Genomic DNA, 21,465 nt, shown 5'->3' on the forward strand with positions numbered 1-21,465 from the left:
GGGTGTACATTCTCCATCCCTTCATTAAATATGCATACCATTCAAAAATGGAGTGCATGAGAACTTTCTGAATTGGTTAACCAATGATATTTGTAACATACCTACTTTCTAGGGTAGACAGGATTCTATTTGGAGATTTTTCCCTGAGGAAACCCTGGGAGCTAAAAGGGGGTGGGGTGGGGTGGGGAGAAGGAAGCGAGATTAGCCCAAGAAAACCTAGCAAGCTTTAGGGTTGAAGAGGGATTTGTACCTCAGTCTCCCCAGTCCAATATATTCTTCCACTGGCCCTCATGGAGGAGATTGTCTCTACCAAAAGCATGCCCACAATGCCACTCAATCCCTTCAGTTTGCAGTCCTCTTTTCTCCCTCTTCAGCCTTTGTCAAAATGAGAGCAGTGTGCAAGCAAAGCGCCAAATCCCCTGACAGTTTTGGACTGGGTGGGATGCTAAAAGCTGACCCAAGGCAGGCTGATTCTCCCTGGGCTCTTTCACTGTGCTCTCCCAATTTATGCTGCCAACGCATTCAGTCATTCAGCACTCCCAGTCATCTAAATATAGGAAATCGTTTAAAGTCAAAGACTGCAACCACAAAATAACCATTTCCTCAATTCAAAGGAAAATCTGATACAATGCAAGTTACACAAGCAAAAATACAGCAACTACTCCATGCTGTCAAAGGGGTTTGTTTAAAAGTAGTAACTGAACAGGCATGAGAAACTCCTTTCCTGATGAATCATGCCTTATCCTTTTCATTTTATATTCCTTTATTTTAAAAGGGGGGAAGAAATCCTCATGGTCATTCCCACTCAACTCCATGAATGAACCAGCTGATTACATGACACACTGGCCCTATTATTATTATTATTATTATTATTATTATTATTATTATTATTATTATTATTTCAAGTTAAGCAAGCCAAACAGTTTACAACAATCTTTAGGTTAAGAACACTTACTTGCGAGAGATACAATCATTCCATGTGAAATTGACCAGAACAACTACAAGGTAACAGATAAAATTCAAGAGGAAGAAAACCTTAATATTTGTTTTCTGCCAACCAGAGAAAGTGATTTAGGAACCTTCTGTCAATAGAGTCAACCATCCTTAGCCAAATGGAGGCAGCTCTTTGCAGTTTACATTTCCATAACTCTGCTGTGTGGCAGAAAATGTAATGTGTGTGTGTTGGGGGGGAGGGGGCTATGTGGAGCTTTAGTGTCCTGCAGCACATCTCTATAATCTTCCAAGACAGCTAGGGGGTGGGAGACTGTTCTAGCATGTCACTTGTTGCAGACACTTCATAAAGAACAAGGGGATGTGCTATGTCCAGTTTTAAGGGAAATATTAGAAAGAACAATGGTTTCTGCAAATAATTTACTATGAAATTATACCATCGGTGATATTTTGAAAGAAAAATATGAACACTTCCATTTTGGATGATGTATGTGTTAGCTTCATATTTGTTGCTGTATGCCTTCAAATTTTTCCTACTTATGGCAACTCTAAGGTGAACATATCATAGGGTTTTCTTGGCAAGATTTGTTCAGAAAACGCTTGCCTTTGCCTTCCTCTAAGGCTGAGAGAATGTGACTTGCTCAAGGTTACCTAGTGGGTTTACATAGCCGAGCAGGGATTCGAACTCTGGTCTCTAGAGTTGTAGTCCAATGATCAAACCACTATGCCACACTGTCTCACATATACTTCTCTTAAAACCAGCTTCTGCCACATCTAAATCTGTTTGGCATTAAATAGACTAACAATTACAGTAGCTGCAACACACCTCCACCACTATTTATTTAGGAAGTATCAACAACTAGAGAGAAGAAAAATTCACCAAACATTACTTCTAACATCCCTTAAGATGATGGAATCTTCCTCTGCTCTCTGCCTCCTCCAAGAACATGAAAGCCAGCTAATGGTAACAATGTCATGGCTTTGTATTGCTTCTATCCAAAACTTTGCTTCACTATTTCAGATGCTATTTTCCTTTTTCCAGAGGCATGTTACTCATTAGTGGGAAAATAACAGACTGACTCTACAGACTAACCAATTTATCATGGTCTGCATTTTTGCAGACTTAAGTCCAGCTTACAACAGTTTATGCTACTATTAACCTCTCAAATTGCTATCCAGTAGTGTTTCCTGAGACAGACCAATTCAATGTACTGGCCATGTCCCATATCATGCTAAACCAGTGGTTGGGGAGCTCTCAACTCCCCACAAGACTCTCCATCCCTCCCTCCAGTTTTCTTGACAGGTCATGTTACTCAGGTACAGACCCTCATCTGGCCCCACTCCATGTGTTTCATGAGTGCGAAAAGGGAGGTGGTGACACATGCCCCAGGTTCATACATCATTTTTTTTTCTTTCCCCATGTTGCCAAGGAAGTTCCAAAAAGGATCTATAACCATGACCAGGTGAATATGATTAGAAAGTTCCTTGCATTCAAGAACACAGAAAATGCAGGGCTTTCTGTCAGGTGGAGCTCTGTCAGTGAGTAAACTTGAATGCAAATATGCCTTCTTTGCTGGAAACATGGGGATGAAGTGTGCTTTTGCTTTTAATCTCACTTCTTCTTTTCTTTTCTTTTGCCATGGAGAATCAGCTGCCCCTTGAACCTAGAAACACAATTTGCTCTCCAAGTGAGTATACCAACACATCACTCATTCCTTTTTGAAGTGCTAGACTGTTGGCACCTTAGAATCAGAGATGCTGGAAAAGACCACAAGGGCCATCTTGTTCAACTCCCTGTCATGCAAGAATATACAACCAAAGCACTCCTGAGAGATTACCATCCGGCCTGTTTAAAAACCTCCAAAGGAGATTCCATCACTCTCCAAGGCAGAGTGTTCCACTGTTGAACAGCTCTTATCATCAGGAAGTTCTTCCTAAAGCTTGTGTATTTCAGGAGCACCAGACCTTTGCCTGCTGCCAAGTTAGCTTTGGGGTGCGGGGTGCTTTTGGTTTTTTTTTTTAAGTGCACACAACTATATGCAGAAACATAACATTGCCTGTGTGTATCTGCTCTTGCTGACATTTGAAGACATTATCTTTGGCAGAGGGAGGAGACAGAATTGCACTGGAGTGAGGTAGGTAGGGATTTATGTGACAGTGCAAGTAAAAAGAGTATATTGAGGTAATGATGATGGCTGTCAATGGTGGAGGGTGAGTTAGGATCTCCAGGGCTCGGGAGATTATCACATGTAGCTGGACTTTTTATCCCTGGAAAATTCCTCTCCGTTTATGCAAACATAATCTGTCTAACCAGTCTGAAGAATGTATACAACAGTTCTAATGATTACACTTTTTCTAACAAGAGGTCAACTAGATTGTGCTTCAGCCAAAGAATATTGTATGCTTTTTATTGTTTGCCTAATGCTGGAGTTTAAAGATACAGTAGCCTAAGTAAAAGAGCACAAATTTTCTTTAATTTATTTTTTTCAAATAGCTCAATTAGGCTGCTTTAAGATCTTGTGAATTATATTAATGTGAGGTGGAGAGCATATGGCAGATGGTAACGGACTGCAAATCCCAATAGTCCTAACCAGTATAGCCAGTGCTGAGAAACCAGATCCCATCTAATCTTGAAAGTTAAGCCCTAGTTAGAACTTTAGTGAGAGACTGCCAATAAATATCAAGTGCTGTAGGCTAGATTTCTGAAGAAGGAACTGGCAAAACCACCTCTGAGTGTTCCTTGCCTAAGAAAATTCTATAAAATTCATAGGGTCACCATACGTTGATAAGTGACTTGAAGTTGATAGGTGACCATCCACATGCACACATCTTGCTTAGTACTTTGACTATGCTGAATATCTCAGCACTTTGCACTGAAATGTTTGCATGATAACGAATTCTTTCCTAGTAGGATCAAAATTGTCTGATTAAGCTGATACTCTTCAAAGAACGCTGAAGATAATGGGGTGAAGACAATGTTATCAACAAGCAGAACTTGTCGACCTTCCCTCTTCTACACAAGCTTTAACTGGAACAGGCTCCTGTACTTTTAATATGCTTGATATCTAGCTGAAAAGACTTGAGAGTTTTCTGCTTTCCCAGAATTTCTTACATTTCTTATACAGAAAAGGGGGAAAGCATATTTAAGAAAACATGGCATCAGAATGAACATAGTTTCTTTCAGACTGGGCACAATAAAATTTTAAGACAATCTTTTGCCCAGAGCCAATTCTAGATAACCATCTTATATTCTTGGCAGATATTAAGAACGCCTAGGCAGCACTCCAATGGACAGATGGTTGGCAAGAGGTCCTTCCTCAAAGCTCAAATGGCTTATTTGTAGTCATGATTATTTTGATCAGGTCCCTCAAGATAAAAAGAAAGAAAATGAAATGTAGCTCATGAAAATTCCAGAATAGTACAAACTCCTGCTGCTTATTCCCAAGCGCTGCACAGACCACTTTATGCTATCCTCTAAAGAAGTCAGCTACCTTCCTTAGTTGGATTCTGATTATGGGAATGAGAACAATGCATGTGGATCTTTTACTTTCAGTTCTAATATTTAAGAAAGGTAGGGATACATTCCACCCATATTTGTCTTGAATAGTATCAAGCTTCTCATACTTTTCCACAGTACAATCACAAATCTTCTCATTTCTTAAAAAAGAAAAAGGAATTGTTCTCTCTTCATCTTTCTCATTTATGCATCATCCTACTTCTCCGGAACACATTTACTAAAGGACAGCATCTAAAAAGTACTACTTTAGTCACATAATTTGGTGATGGCCACTAGCTCTGGCAGCTTTCCTGAAGGACTATCCTCATGGATACTTACACTTTGTAAACTGCTTAGGAAGTGCTTAAGTGTACTGATAAGCAGTATAAAAATGTACTTGCTATGGCTATTGCTACATCATCCCAGAGGTCTTTCTCGATGAAAATTTCATCCTCAGATCAGTTGAGACAGACAGACAGTCAAGGGAGGACTTTTGGCTATATGGTTGTTTTATATGGTATACTACCTGAAAATATAATATTGTGATAGTGGAATGAATTAATGAATGTGCCCCTTATAAACATCCTGAAGATAAGGAAACAAAAATCCAGACCTTTCATCTAGTATACTAGGCCTCCTCCTATTTACAATTCTTACCTCTTTTGAGCCTGTTCACCTTGAACATGGGTGAGAAAAGGTCAATATCATATTCCAAAGTTGTCTCCTTGCCAATGCCTTACACCAAGGAAAAGGGCCTCATCATGTCTATATGGAGAAAAGTTCCTTGACCATGTCCCAAAGATTTACCTTTGGAGTTGCACTGCACTTTGGTTTCTGTGGTCATCACAGACAACATCATACTACAATGGTGTTTTTATTTCCCTTCTTGTTAGATGCCAATGGGTTTATGTCATGTTAGAATATTTTCTGGTTGAGGGCTCAGTAACAAAAACAAAAAGGAATAACAATAGAAATCAAAGAGAATAATACACAGAGATTGCTGTGCCTTAAATGCTGTGACCAAAAATAACTAAGCCTGTAGTCCTTAGTTCAATACAGTGTATTTCTTTGTCAGTAGGTTCTCTCTAACCTTGTCCTTCCACCAGAAAGGTTTTTGTTACAGTTTTTTGTTCACTGTGGCATTTGAGGCTTAAGTATTATATGAAGAACAATTCTTCTCTTTGATATGTACAATTACTCAAGCAGGTCCCTGTCCCCTTTTTCTAATCCACTTAGATGTGCCCCCTTACATATGAAAAGAAGCATCTGATCTAATAAAAAATTAAATTCCTATAGATATGTATTCAATCCAGCATGAACCTCAATTGTTGAAATAAGTATAGTAATTCAGATGAATGCTGTGAGTATCAGCCTGAAAATGAGTTGGAGCCAACTTCTTGCAGTGTCTTGAGGTGGAGAGACTTTAAGTACAATATACTCAGCTCCTAAAATACTTGGACACAATATTCATTGTGCAGCAAGGATAAATGTATTTTGAGTACTATTTGAACTTTGCTTCTTTTCTTACCTTCTATGAAAAAAGCATATAATTTCTACAGTACATTACAGTGCTTAGTCAGTGACAACCATTTATATTTTGACAGTATTACTATGCCATTGCAGTTGAGTTCTTTATCATTCTGGATTGTAGAAGTTTCACAGACTTGGAAGAAGCTAAAGACATATTTCTGAATTTTAATCTACAAACCAATTACTAATAATGTCTGATGCCGACAAAGAATGTATAGATGCTTATTATCAATGTCAATATTGTGTTAATTTTCAAAATTAAGCTGCTTATCTTTCAAATTTCAGACTCCTAAATAATTTAAAATTAAAACATTTTTTCAGTTGAAGATAATACACATATACAGTCCAAAAGCCACATCTCAGAGGTATCTGCCATTAGCAGAACCAATATTTTTGTTGTGTTTTTCCTGTTCATCCATTCATTGCTCTACAGATAAAATAGGTATGCCTTACCACTAATATCACTATTTCATGTACCTTAAATATAAATAAGATCTGTTATATCTATAGTCTTGCATGTCTAAAGTTAAGAAAAGCAATTCCATTGATGATAATAGAAGTCAAAATATATATATTTAAAACCACTGCACTGAAATAAAATAGACTAAAATGCACATGATAATTCGGAACCACAGGTTTCGAAATCTTCAGTTCTCTCCTCCACTCCACTCTGCCCTCATGCTCAGGAAACTGTAAGAAGGAACAAGCTAACCAGAACTGCCCAAATAATTATCTGTATACTGCTAAAGTTCCTGACATTAATCATCTGTAGGAGTATGTTCATGCATCTATAATAATTGCTTTCCAAGGCACTGTTGCTCGAATTGACATTGCAGTCCATGTGGAAGAATGTAACCAGTTTTTATATAAACCCTTAATACTCATCCATGTAAACAGCATAACAGCTGTATTTCATAAATGTGATGACCTGCACAACTTCATAAAGAACAGAGATACACTCTATGTAATATGACTTTTGAGAGGTAACACAGTGCAGGCAAATCTAGAAAAGGTGCTTCTATCTGCATTATTAAAGACACTTGGGTTGTTCTCAAGCACCAAGTTCTAAAGTAAGCAAAGGGCATGTGCACTATACTTGGATGGGAGACTGCCAACAAACACCAGGTGCTGTAGGCTATATTTCAGAGAAAGCAACTGGCAAAACCGCCTCTGAGTATTCCTTGTCCAAGAAAACCCTATGAAATTCATTGAGTTGCCATAAGTCAACAGGTGACTTGAAGGCAGAACTAAACCAAAAAGGGGATAAAGTAGAATTTGAATGAGAAAATTGCATGATTGCTTGCTTCTGTTTTAAATAAGATCCCACACTGCTTGTGGAAACAGGATACAACCAGACTGTTACCCTCAAGAATTCTTCATCTGTAGTAAGATCAGCAAAAAGGAGGGAGTACGGAGCAATGAGAAGATGCAACAGGGCTTTGGACAAAGCCCTTCTTTTGTCTTATATGAATGGCGGGTAGTAGCCAATTCTTTCAAGTCTGCATTGTAACTAGAACAAAAAAAGCTATGTTGCTAATCTTCCTCCCCACACTTTGAGGTAAACTAGGAGGGCAGATGTATTATCTGGGAAGTGTTCCAGCTTCATTAAGTCCAAGGCATCAGTGGTTTCAGCATGCCCACTGCCAGAAGTGTGTCATGAGCAGAGAAACCTAGCATCTGGAGGGAACGGATTAAGGAAAATTAGGAACTCATCAGTGACTACAGGTTTCTTTAGTAGCATGCTGAAATTCACAGCACTTGCCAGTGACAGCAGCCAGCTTCTCAAGTCTCTATGGAACAAGGGGTTCCCCCTTCCCACACTTTCCTCCTGCACATCTGCTGACCTCTCAACCATTGGAGGGGGGGGGGGACTGAAAAGCTTTCCAGACACTCACTGACTAGAGGTACATAGCCGGAAGCCAAATGCTGAGGGAAGCCAGAGCAAGTTCAAAAGAACTCCACATCTCTAAATGGCCTGGCTATGATGTAACCAGGTTGACATAGTACAGAAGCTCTCCAGGCTATTTCCCTTGCTCCCTTTTGTTTGGAGGCTTTCGTAGCTTTCCTGCTGTCCTAAAGTCAGTGTGTTTGAAGAAGGTATGCCAGTTTTTCAGACTTTCTAGGAAGCAATCTAACAGCACAGCAATTTAAAAACCATATCTCCCACCCACCCCCTTTTGGTCAATGGATTTCAGTGCAAAAGGATTTCAGCTTTGTTATTCTCCAAGTGGTTATCTATGGGGAATTTTGCAAGCAGGGTCATTTGGGATTTTTACAAGACACTGCAACACATTTTTTCCATTCATGTACCCCTGATTAACAGAATTAGGTCCCATGTGTGATTTCCAAAATTTTAAGCTGCATTTTGTCTGGTTGTCAGCTGGAAGTGTGTGGTCTCTATAAACTTGAACACTGGAGTGTAATTCAAGCAATAACTAATCCTAGCAAGAACAAAAGAGCCCAGGTTTTTAGGATGATATGTATAATTGGGTTGGAGTTCTTTGAAAGATATAAGACTGGATCTTCAGACCTTTGCTACATTTGCGACTGGATGAATCATTCCAAACGGTAATTTATTATCCCTTGGCTCAAAGGTGAGCAGTATCACACCAACCCATTTTTTAAAGTAAGATCCAAAACACACTGCAGAAGTAATCCACTTTGAGATCACTTTAACTACATTGGCTCAATGCTGGGGAATCCTGGGAACTGTAGTTTTGTGATAGCCTTCTCTATCAGACAGTTCTGGTGCCACAATAAACTAAGATTCCCAATATTCTCTAGCACTGAGTCAGGGCAGATTAAGTGCTCTCAAACTGGATTATCTCTGCACTGTGTTTTGACCCTACATCACATTGTGAATTTTTGACTGAAATGGGATCATCTAGTCTATGTGATATTATTCAGGTTGAACACCAGCCTACAAAACCTGGATTTCTCTGTGCATCTACATTGTAGAAAAAATATAGCTTTTTAATTTTAATTCCATTTTAATGTACCATTTCTTTATAACTTTTAATTGTACTGTCATTTTTAATATTGTAAGCTGCCCTTAGTCCCAGTTTTGGGGGAAAGATGGGATATAAATAAATATTTTGCCTGGTGAAGAAGCCAGCGGAACTTCAAAGGCTCACAAAATTTTTGTTCATTTTGGTTGTTCAAATAAAGGTATCACTTTTTTCTGGATTTTGGATGTTATTGTACTTTGCTATATGGCCAAATACGGCTTCTCCTAAATGTGTGTTAACCTGTGTACTAAGAACTTCTAATGTATTTTTAAAAGACTGTACACCACCTTGGATCCCAGCTTGGAAGAAATGTGGATTATTAAATGAATGAATGAATGAATGAAACGACAGACTGATGCAACAAAATGGAGGGGCAATAGGTTTAGAAGAGACAAAGAAGTATTTCTTCATACATTAGGTATTCAGTTTATTGAATCTACAGCTATAAGGTATGGATATACAATTAACTGATGAGTTTATAGTGAATTAAATAAATTCATGAAACAGAGCAGAGATAGGCAAAATCTGGTCCTGAGGACATATGTGGATCCCAGGGATGTTTTTTCTGGCAAAAATCAAGTACTGTATAACTTCGGAAGAATCCAGATTAATTAATTCACCTTTTAAATAAGGCATATGCTCCGCACAAATTTTTGTCTTTTTTTTTAAAATCCCTCTTTTCAAGACCAAAAACAATTTTTGGCCTCTGCTAGTTTGGTGTATTTTAATCCATGCAACAGAGGGTCCCAGGGACAAAAAAATACAAATAAATAAATAAATAAATTCACTTGAGCCTTTGCAAAGTTGTTCATCCCTGGACAGGAACACTAGATGCCTACTTTTAGCAATAGCATCCATTTTAATAGTAACTTCTTGTTTACACACTACTGGACTTATTTCCTGCTTTTGGCTTCCCATAGGCATCTGGCTGGCATCGACAGACACATGGTGCTGGACTCCACAGCTATAATCTAGCACAGCTCTCTTTATGTTCTTCTATTAAGATCCTAATGTATAATCTAATTCAATCTAAACCCATTTCTCCTTGGCTTTTCTCAGTGTCTGTGCAGTGGATAATCATCCTCTCTTGGCATGCCTGTAATATTGCTGTCTCCTTTAGTTTTTCCCCAGGCTAGGTACAGTCATCAGTTTCAGTCTTTTCTTCTAATGTCTTCCTTTCTAGAAACCTCATTTCCAGGGATCTCAATTCCCTCTTGGATGTAGCCCCTACAATAGCTTTGGTGGGAAGTGAGGTATATACCAGGTAAAATGACACAGAACATTTGTGCCATAGCATCTCATGTCTTACTTAACATCCAACTTCATTTATGTCGATGAAGTGCAATTTCCCACTGTAAGCATTACATAACATGAGATTGCTCCTTTGAGTGGTACATAGAAAGTAATACCTCATGAAATACATTCAACTTTAAAACACTGAAAATTCAGCTTTTACTGGTGTTTATGTAATAAAGTATATGCATAATATTATCAGTCTACAGAGGAAGAACCCCCCCCCCCTTGTTCATGTAAGAAAAAGACCATAGCACTGCAACTGGTGGGCACCTTATGAAGGAAAAAAGATCACTGTCTTCATCTCATGGAAGATGGGGCATCCCTGGCACATGTTAGCCCTTTGCTGGCTGCTACTGGATTTAAACTCTCAATATACGTATGTTTTAGAAAATTAAAAGAGAAAATAGCAAAGGTTTCTTTCTTTTAGTCCATTACACTAATTAATATGTCAAACCTCGTAAAGAAAGACTCATCAGCTTTTTTCCAGTACTGCATCATTTTTAAGGAGCTGTGTCAGCAGAGACCTCAGCAGACAGTCAATACATATTAAGAGAGTCCCAAGCATTAAATAAAATAAAATAAAATAAAGGAGTCGTATGAAAAATGAAAATAAGCAAATAGCTCTGAGGCTAATGGAACACTATTTGTGAGTTTGCATAAAAGGGGCAAAAGGGCAGAATTTTTGTAGACAAACAAGAACCTCTACATAAATCTTTCCAATGCATTCTATTATAACAACTGTAATACACAACTGTTAGCTATACATTTATATCTTGGATTAAAATTGCCATTTCACATGCTTATGGGCAACACCACTAATACCATTTCCTCCCAGCAGGTTTGAATACGCTATACCCCTAATACCATTTCCTCCTGTCAGGTTTGAAACTTTTTTACCACAGAAGTACAGTTAGAGGGGGTGGTGGTGGAAATCTACATGATGTTATTCTACTTGAGCGTTTCTGAGCAAGGGCAGCTACTGTGGCTCAATAACCTGACTATCATCCTAATACTATGCCACAGATTAAACTCTCTCAGCAAGGAATAGTGGCAGCACCCCCAAGATCCCATGTTGCACACGCAGGGGTCTCTGCATGTGTGTGTATATGTGTATGTGTGTGGGAAGCAAATCCCAGAATTAATATGTGAAAATAAGAATTTTTAAAATTAATAATAATAATAATAATAATAATAATAATAATAATAATAAATAATCTGCCTTTCACTAGGTCATAGAATGTCAGGGTCCCTCTTGTTGTTTGCTTTTATGCTTCTGGACATAACACATGCATACATGCAGAAAGAACGTGAAATGGTAGCTTATTAACTTTCTGAGCAATTCCTTGCCAGCCATTATGACTGTGGTGGGCTTTGTTCCAACATGGTTTGAATAGGAAAGGCTTCCATTTATCTTTGGCAAATTTAAGTGAAGCTGCAACTTTTGCAAGCCTCCTTCTGAATAATAGCAGAGCACACCTTTCCAACTGATGAGTCACTGCATGGAAGATTTTTCACAGTCTGATGCTCTCTTCAGGGTGAACCGGGGGAAAGGGGGGGGGGGGGAATCTCAGGTGCAGGGGAAAAAAGAAGTTATTTCTTGAAAATCTCATCTTGAAAAGAAAAAGTATCTTTAGTATAGAGAAGGGAAAAATGAGAGTTGGAACGAAACAAAAAGGCAATCTACATGGCTACGTACCTATCTCTGATGAAATCTTAGTAGTGTAGAGGTCACAAAATCTGAACAGGAGTGCCATTTATATGGTAGTCATTGTTTGAATAAACACTTATTCTAGACAAATTAAAGATATTATCTAGGATTATTAAGTTTTTGTTGTTGCTGTGAATGAGACACCTCTGAGACCCCTGTCTTCCACAGGTCTGCTTAAGTCCTGTAGATTCAGGCCTGTGGCCACCCTAATTGAGCCTAGCCATCTGGTGTGTAGTCTTCTTCTCTTTCTACTGCCGTCCACCTTTCCAGGTATTAATGTTCAAGTGAGTCATGCCTTCTCATGATGTGGCCAAAGTACAACAGCTTCACTTTCATCATCTTGGCTTCCAGGGGGAGTTCTTTATATAACACAAGAGTGAGAAAAGTGCAGCCTGCATAGCAAATGTGGATCACCCAAGGGCTCCAGTGCAGCCCTTTGCCCCATGTCTTGCACCCTATAGCTATTTTTTTCCCCAAAAGATCTCTCACATCTTCTATGGACAAGACGGCAGTTTTTCCAGGTTTTGCCCTCCAAAGCTGTTTTTGAGTGGGGTGAGGTGTCAAAACCAGTAGTGACTTCTGGGCCTGAATCATGTCAAAATCTAGCGAACATCTGACATGAGGGAACATTCAGTCCTCTCAGGTTTGATGAGCAAATGTATGGCCATAAATCTGGGAGCTTTGTATTTTATGGTCCAAACAGTTGTATGCCTGGCACGTGATCCCTGAAGCTCAATGAAGGCCCCTTAAGTAATGCAGTTTCAAATATGACATTATAGCACGAAAAGTTCAAAGTGAGTTAAAAAAACCCAACAATACACAAATCTCATCAGATCCTTCATGGTAAAATGATTATCAAAAGAATGTAATAAAAAATGGTAAGAGCATTTTACTTATTGTTGCTCTGTTTCTTCAAGTCAGCTCCAACTTACGGCAACCCTATGCTTGGGTCTTCTTTACTAGATTTATTCAGAGCAGGTTTGCCATTGGGCTGAGTGTGTGTGACCTGGCCAAGGCCACCCAATGGGTTTCAATGGCTGATTGTGGATTTGAGCCTGGAGTCCTAGGCCAAAAGTTAGACTACTATACCATGCTGGCTCTCTGCTTTACTTATATGTCTCCTACTACTGGAGATTTGAGAGGCGAGGGTTAGGGGCTTTGCACTGGGACAGAACTGAGATAAGGTTATTTTGAGAAGGAAGGATTTGAAGGGAAAAGAAAAAGGGGGATCTAGAGAGAAACCTCATGTGACTGAAAAATAGTTTCTGGGTGGCAGCAGTAATGGTGGGTGACACTGGGTGAGACAGTAGTAGAGACATTAAAAATTAAAAGAAGATCCAAAGGTGTACTACACATGCCACAGGTAAATGGAATGTGAGAACTATGCATCAACGGAAACTAGACATAGTAAAAAAGGAAACAGAGTATAGAAACATAACAATACTAGGAGTGAGTAAGCTAAAATGGATAGGAATGGGTAATTTTGAGTTGGATAACTACCCAGTGTACTATTCAGAAAATGAAAAGAGGATAAAGAATGGAGTGGCATTACTAGTGAGGAAAGACATAGCAAAATCAGTCAAAAGACATAAAGTAAAGTCTGACTGATTCATGTCAATAAGGCTTCAAGGAAAACCAATAAACATCACCATAATCCAAGTATATGTGCCAACAACAGAGGCAGAAGAAGAAGAAACTGAGAAATTCTATGATGGAGTCCAGGAAGAAATTGTCAACGAACCAAGACAGGAGTTCTTGTTAATCATAGGTGACTGGAATGCCAAAGTAGGAAGTAGAGCAAAATGAAAAAAGGAGCTTTGGAGTCGGTTCAAGAAACATGGCAGGTAAGTGACTGATAGACTTTTGTGAGGTCAACAATCTAGTCATCACAAATACCTTCTTCATATAACTGGAGAGGTGACAGTTGCTTCTAGATTATACAGTAGGAGGAGGTCCTCTAGATACCCTGGATCCAAACCATGTAGGTAACCTGGACCCAAATCAGTGTGATGCAGCAGCTAAAAAGGCCAATGCAATTTTAGGCTGCATCAATCGAAGTACAGTGTCTAGATCAAGGGAAGTAACAGTGCCACTACAGGCCTTGCCTGGAATACTGTGTCCAGTTCTGGGCACCACAGTTTAAAAAGGATGTTGAGAACCTGGAGTGTGTCCAAAGAAGGGAGACTAAAATGGTGAAGGATGGGGAAACCATGCCCTATGAGGAATTACTTAGACAGCTGGGTATGTTTAGCCTGGAAAAGAGACAGTTAAGAGATGATATCATAGCCCTGTTTAAATAATTGAAGGATATCATACTGAGGATAGAATGAGCTTGTTTTCTGTTGCTCCAAAGAATAGGACCCAGAACAGTGGATGCAAGCTACAAGAAAAGAGATTCTACCTCAACATTGGGAGGAACTTCCTGACAGTAAGAGCTGTCTGACAGAGTGTAGTGGAGTCTCCTTCTTTGAAGGCCTTTAAACAGAGGCTGGATGGTCCAGCGGTGCTTTGACAGTGATTTTCTGCATGGCAGAATGGGGTTGGACTGGATGGCCCTTGGGGGTCTCTTCCAACTCTATGGTTCTATGATTCCACTCATGTCTAACTTCCTTTGGATTTAATGCTTACTCTCTTTCTTATTGATTTGGAAAAAAAAAGAACAGCCCAATTTATGGATAAATTGCAGCACAACAGCGTAGTACAGCTGTTCACTGAACTTAGTTCTTATTCTGCTTACCTACTCAAGTTCGTTAAAAAAAGAGCCATACTATTGCTGTTACTGCAAATGACTCAATTTTCAGTAAAATGCCAACAAACAGATAAATCTTAATTTATCATTGCAGAGCATAGAGATAAGCCTTAGATTAATTACATAAGTTTAAACAACAATAACAGCAACAACCAGTGACTACAGTTTCTCTAAACTAGATAGGTGATAATTCAACACTGTTTCATTTGCAAGCGATCATCAAAACAAGGAAAAACAAATATATCTTACCTTGTTGATGCCTGGTCAACAAGCTCACATTGCTTTCATCTGCCACTGGAAGAAGCATGGGTGGGGGAAGGTAGAAGAGAGAAACACACAAAGATCAGGAATTGCCCTGAATTCAGCAACAATTAAGCAGATGTCAGATTATTTTCCACAGTGAAAAACATTTCCAATATTTTCCTACCCCCACTTTAATTAACTAGTTAAACTGATAGTTTCAGTAATGAAGGTACATATTGTCCAGACTGGCAACTTAGGTATCTTTTTGCTTGTATTTTTTATCATTGTGACTTTTATGTTGTACACCTCTGTGGTATTTTTGTGTTCAGTTGTTGTGACATTGGGCTGCCTTTCAGGATCTACTTTTCCATAGATATTAACACCTTGACTAGACCCCTAAGAGCTGATGAGGCAGAGGAGTTGATGGTGATCCTACCAGATTGTCCAAGAGTCTGAATACTTGCCTCTCTCACAAGGCAGGGGATAAAAATGCAGGTGATGGCCCCCTTAGAGGATGAAAGGCAGTTCTGCACTGGCAGTACAAAATCAAACTTTTGCGGCCATTTTAGAACACATATTAATGAACCTCATTATCTGCTGGGGTTTGGTTCCAGGACCCTTGCGGAATGTATGGATACCCAAGTCCCATTAAATATAACAGCATAGTAAAATGGTGTCCATTATATAAAATGGCAAAATCAAGGTTTGCTTTTGGGAATTTATATATTTTTAAAATATTTTCAACCCATAGATGGTTGAATTTGTAGATATGGTGGGCTGACTGTAAACGCTTACCCTTTCTGCCAATTTGAATGTGTTGCAAAGCATCTGGGGTTTTGATTAATCCAGGATCAAAAGAGAAGATAACTTTAGCCATATCAGAAAAGGCAAGCATCACAAAATAGGAGTCCAACTGACGTACTATCCTACTTATTCATGCAATGCCAAAATAACAAGGTATAAATGTTCAGTTACATGCAAACCATAGTTTTTAGCACTTTAGGGCCAAACTATCAATGATTGTCATATAGTTTGGTCTTGTGCTGCTAATTTTTAAAGAATTCAGCCAATGTGAGAGGGTCAATGTGAACGGAAGAAGGCATGAGAACAGGAGACAGTAATATAGTAATTTGGTCCTATGGTGGTTACAATGGAAATCCACCCAGGTAGATCCTAAGAAGTTCCTGTTAGGACCCAAAATCCTGCTCCTTTCCCAGGGTTCATATACAGTGTTTCACACTGTACCTCCTGCTTATTTGTTTCCATTAACCCTGTGCTGACTGCTAGACAGATGAAATGCAAGGGAGATGCTGGTGGAAATCTGTTGTAGCAGAATTAGTCCAGCCTCCAAGAATACACAGGCTTTCCAGAACAAAAAGCTTTTAACATGATAAACTTGGCAGGTCAAGATTAATTCATTACATTCAAGATGGCAACAGTATTGCTCTTCAACACAGGCATATCTCTACCACAGCTTGTGTTCATTCATTCATTCATTCATTCTTTCTTTTTTGGAGGGGGAAAGAGGAAAGAAAAGCTAAGTTGAAGTAAAAAAATAAAGGATTTAGAGAAAGCTACAACACAATGAAAAATATCCAGTACTCTGAAACCTCAATAAAATTCACAAGTAGTCTCTAGAAAGCCTAACCAAAAATATCATCTAAAAAGCAAATTAATCAGCCAAGGTCCTGTTTCCAAATGCAAAACATTATTGTATGCTTTTAAGGATATAAATAAATTACCTTCCTTGATCTAAACATATTTACAGTCTGGGGCGGGGGGAAATCAGTCGCTAGCTCTCCAGATGGATATTATCCTTACACAGCCCTTTCAGTGTAATAAAGATATAGCACCATCAATTAATTTTAAGTCAATGATTGTGCCAATAACATGACTCCAGCAGCTCTTATTTCTCCACTGCAGTGTTTCTTCATCTAGGGACAGTCGCATATTACTCAGAGAACATGTCAAATTCTGGCTCAAATCCATCCTTTTATGCACATTTTAGATGCTATTTTTAAGTGGAAGCTCTTTCCACTGGAAATTGACATTTTTAACTCTAAAGTAATGAACTAAATCCACTGTTATAAGTATTCACCAATACCTGAAAGGAAAATGAAACAGTTGAGCATAGGGGTGAAACACACAGGCCAAATAAAGCAGTTTCAAACTGCTTTGAAGGTGGGGCATTTAGATGATGCACGCTTCCAAAGTGGTCAGAAACTAGACTGAAGCCGGGACTAAAAACTGGAGCATAAAGAACCTGGAATATTTTGATTTAGCCTGGAAAATGCCCATCTTCAACCCTGCATTTCCAAAGGAGCAATCCATCCCAACCCCTAAGTCTAACCCTAAAGCTGCATATAAATGCAATGGTGCAGCTGTCCATTTAAAAAGGATGGAGCAAGGCAGCTATGCAAAAAAGTGTGACACCTTCAATGGATGTAATTACTGTACAACATATGCAAACCAGACATTTGAAGAGGGGACATGCGTGTGAAGGGGGCATGTAGGGAGGATCTCACCTTGATTGTGCTTTGACAGTGTTTTACTGAGCATAGCAATGTTCCCATGCCCTGTACTGGTGGAGGATCACAGGTGTGACTATGTGGCTGATCAAAAGGGCAGACATCCAATGGGATGGCATATAGGCAGCCAAAATAAAGCTCCTTTGAGTCACTTTGCAAGTGTGCTGTTTAAATGATACATGCATCCTAAAAGTCCAGAAGCCACAAAAGCCATGCTCCAGTCCTAAGAACTGGAGTGCAGCTTTGGTGCAGCTTCCAGACTTTTAGGACGCATGCATCATTGAAACACCATACCTCCAAAGTGACCTGAAGCAGCTTTATTTTGGCCTGTCTGTATAGGGCCTTCGTGAAGCTTGTCCAAGGTCACACAGTTAGCTTCCTTGGCTGAGTGGGGATTTGAACCCATCCTAGTCCAGTGCTCAGACCACTACACCATGATGACTCCTGTTGCTACTACAAAGTAATTTTCTTTTTTCCTCCATCACAAGTGCAGTTTGTGCACTAGCTTGGAGAATTAAAAAAAAAAATACAGTGCTCTTCTTGTACCAAATGGAAGGGGGCTTTTTCTCCCGAATCTCCTGGTTGAAGAGAGAACGAGAAGAAAGCACTGCATGAAAAGAAAGGAAGTAGCAAACATCTTTAAGTATCTAGGATATTCTGCCACCATTTAGCAAGAATTTACATGGAAATAGATGAAGAGGTGCTTAGATAAAAAAAAATAATTTATCCCTTGGCATTCTGCAAAAATAATGTGTGGACAAACCTTCACTTTTGCAATTCACAAGAATATGTTTTCTTCTTTATATTCTCCTCACTTGTGCTGTGTGTGGTATTGTTATCACCAAGATAATGCAAATAGTTCCTTTTTTTCTTTATAGCACCTCTGCCTCTCATTTCTAAGTAATGCACTGTTAATTAAGGCCATCATAGCTTATTTTACACCTCCTTCCTCATGCACTAAATGAAGCAGATTAATCCCCTTGCAATGGAATACAGTAAAACATTAATAATCTAAATCCTAATTGAACTTGCGGTATGCCATTATCACTTCTGCTCAGTTTCCATGACATAACCACCACCCCTTTGTCACAAAAACTTCTCATGGAACAGACTTGAGGGAAAAAATCATCTTAATATTGGCCTGGATATTCAACACTACTGAGCCATTCTTGAGTATTATGTTAAAGACATTTACAATTTATCTTGTCTGACTGGTACACAGAAGAGTTTGCTAGACTAGATTTTTACCTTAAACCTCTGGTGTTGATGTAAATGGATGGTAATGAATATTTATTTATTATTTCATAGATTTATATCCTGCATTTCTCCCACAATGTGATTCAAGGTGGGTACTTTCAAGTCACATACAGATTTTTAAAATCTAACATTTATTTGCAATTATTAGAATAACATATATTACCCCAGTTTCCAGCAAAAGGAAGCAGTCCCCAAGCTCTCCCACTTCTTGTTTCCTCACCTCCCCTACACTCTAACAATCTGTCAAATATAGCATTACTTGTATCAGGAAACACAGGTGGTGGAATACTATCAAGATTGTAACTGAAAACTAAGAGGGAAGAAACAGTGTGTCTGGAGGCAACTCCAAGGTTTGCAGAAGTTCTGAAATCTTCAAGAATACTACCACCACTTGGACAGGCAAGAAAACAAACAGTGGTGAGGGTGGTGGCGAAATGCCTTGTTTGGTTGGCTGGAATCCTGAAAAGGACCTCTCCTTTTTGGAAGAAAGCTACAGTGCGACACTTTGTTGACGCTCCCCACTCAAAGAAGCCAACGCAAACTCTACGTCTGATCATAGTTGCCACTTTTAATATTTGCTGTAATTCACAGATGATAGTGGCCATACCTGGAGCAAAGCACCTCGCACTAGTTGGCAGAAAAGTTTTTGCCAACAGTCTCAAAAATTTGACCAGGAGGGCTTTAAATGGAGTTATATAGGGGAGGGAGACAGTATTTTGGAAGGCAGGAGTTCATCAAGGGGTGGAGATAATAGTCAAACTATTATAGAGAAAACAAGGCAAATAGTGCAAGGACCCAACAGTGAGAGGCAGCAAGTGGGGAGGACCCACAGTCTTTGATGTCTCTATACTAATGCACAGAGCATGAGAAATAAACAGGATGAACTTGAACTCCTAGCATAGCATAGCAAAGCAAAGCAAATATGATATACAGTGGGCCCTTTCCTTACACAGGGGATCTGTTCCGGATCCTCCCACGTAAGGGAAAATCCACCTATACCCAAGCCTCATAGGAAATAATGGGGCTCATGCATGTGGCAGAGTGGTACGCATGCGCCACAGGCGCGCACGCCATTATTTCCCTCCCCAAGCGGCAAGGCATGGGCATATTATAATAGGCATCACTCAAACCTGGAGGGATGAATCTCATGATCAGAATGTAGTAATAAAGGGGTATAACCTTTTAAAGAGAAATAGGCCAAATAAGAAAGGAGGAGGAATAGCATTGTATGTCAGGGATGTTTACACCTGTGAAGAGATCCAGGACTTATATTCGGGAAGCCAGGTGGAGAGTATCTAGATAAAAATTAAAGGCGGGCCGGGGAGGGGGGAGTCACAGGGATATTGTGGGAGTCTATTACAGACCTCCAAGTCAAACTGAGGAATTGGATGACACCTTTCCAGAACAGATGACCAAAGACTCAAACAGGAGAGATGTAGTAGTGACTTCAGCTATCCTGATATTTGCTGGAAGTCAAACTCAGCCAAAACCTCAAGGTCTAGCAAATTTCTCACTTGCCTGGAAGACAATTTCATTGTCCAAAAGGTGGAAGAGGCAACAAGGGGGTCAGCTATTTTAGATATGATCTTAACCAACAGGGATGACCTGGTTAATGGGGTGCAAGTGATGGGATCCTTAGGTGTAGGGTTGCCATAAGTCAGGAGCTCCAAACCGGGACAAATGTAGGACAAATGTAGGACAACATTTTCAAATGTAGGACACATTTTAAACAAAATGGAGGATGTGCAAAAAAATTGAGGATTTTTAAAAAATGTTAATATAAATGCATGTTTTTTAAGCAAGATCAAAATGGAGGACATTTTGGCATTATTCCTAAACAGATGGCAGAAATGGACTTGCCCTCGGGTTCAACTGTACTTCTCAGAAGTGTGTACTTGGGCAAGGGACTGTGGTTTTTCTTCACTGCGCATGAGTTTGTAAAAATTACAGCAAGTTACATTGGCCGTGCCTCAGAGGCTTGTTGATATCAATATCACCATCATCATCATCATCACTATAATTGTCCAAGAAAGGCAGACTTGTTAGCATTCAAAGTGCCATAAATACACAGAAAATGCACTTCCATACATTTAATAATAAAAAATAATGGGGAAAAAATAAAAAACAAGCCAGGGGTGTATATATTTCATAATAAAAATTAATGTAATAAAATAAAACAAGCAATAATAAAAATTAATGAAATAAAATAAAACAAGCAATAATAAAAATTAAAGAAATAAAATAAAACAAACAATAATAAAAATTAATGAAATAAAATAAAACAAGCAATAATAAAAATTAATAAAATAAAATAAAACAAGCAATAATAAAAATTAATAAAATAAAAAAATGAAAAGCAATAATAAAATTTAATAAAATAAAATAAAATAACTATTTTATATTTTTAAAAATAATTTAAAAACCCCAAAAAACCAAGGCAGACCTAATGGCCACTGACTCAGCTCTCCTCCTCCTCCGGCCCAATTCTGCCCTGGCCCCTTCAAGGCACCCTTCCTCCTCCTCCTCCTCCTCTCCTCTGCCCCAATTCTGCCCTGGCCCCTTCAAGGCACCCTTCCTCCGGCTCCTTCCTCCTCCTCCTCCTCCCCTCCTCCTCCTTAGGATGGCTGGCACGCATGTGCGTGCGGAAGGAAGCGGGGCAGGCGCGCGCGCGCTGCCACTAGCCCCTGCTGAGGCCTGGG

At 39.2% G+C, this 21,465-nt stretch overlaps 1 protein-coding gene across 1 annotated transcript in view; it reads right to left on the reverse strand.

Annotated features, from left to right (window-relative positions):
* Positions 1-21,465, reverse strand: part of PARD3B (par-3 family cell polarity regulator beta) — a 313,146-nt gene that overhangs the window by 27,250 nt on the left and 264,431 nt on the right. Inside the window, exon 16 of the mRNA XM_042474689.1 lies at positions 14,988-15,032. Coding sequence (XP_042330623.1) covers positions 14,988-15,032 — 45 coding nt within the window. The remainder of the gene's footprint in view (positions 1-14,987; positions 15,033-21,465) is intronic.

Source organism: Sceloporus undulatus, chromosome 1 (genome assembly GCF_019175285.1).
Source record: "Sceloporus undulatus isolate JIND9_A2432 ecotype Alabama chromosome 1, SceUnd_v1.1, whole genome shotgun sequence".
NCBI lineage: Eukaryota > Metazoa > Chordata > Lepidosauria > Squamata > Phrynosomatidae > Sceloporus > Sceloporus undulatus.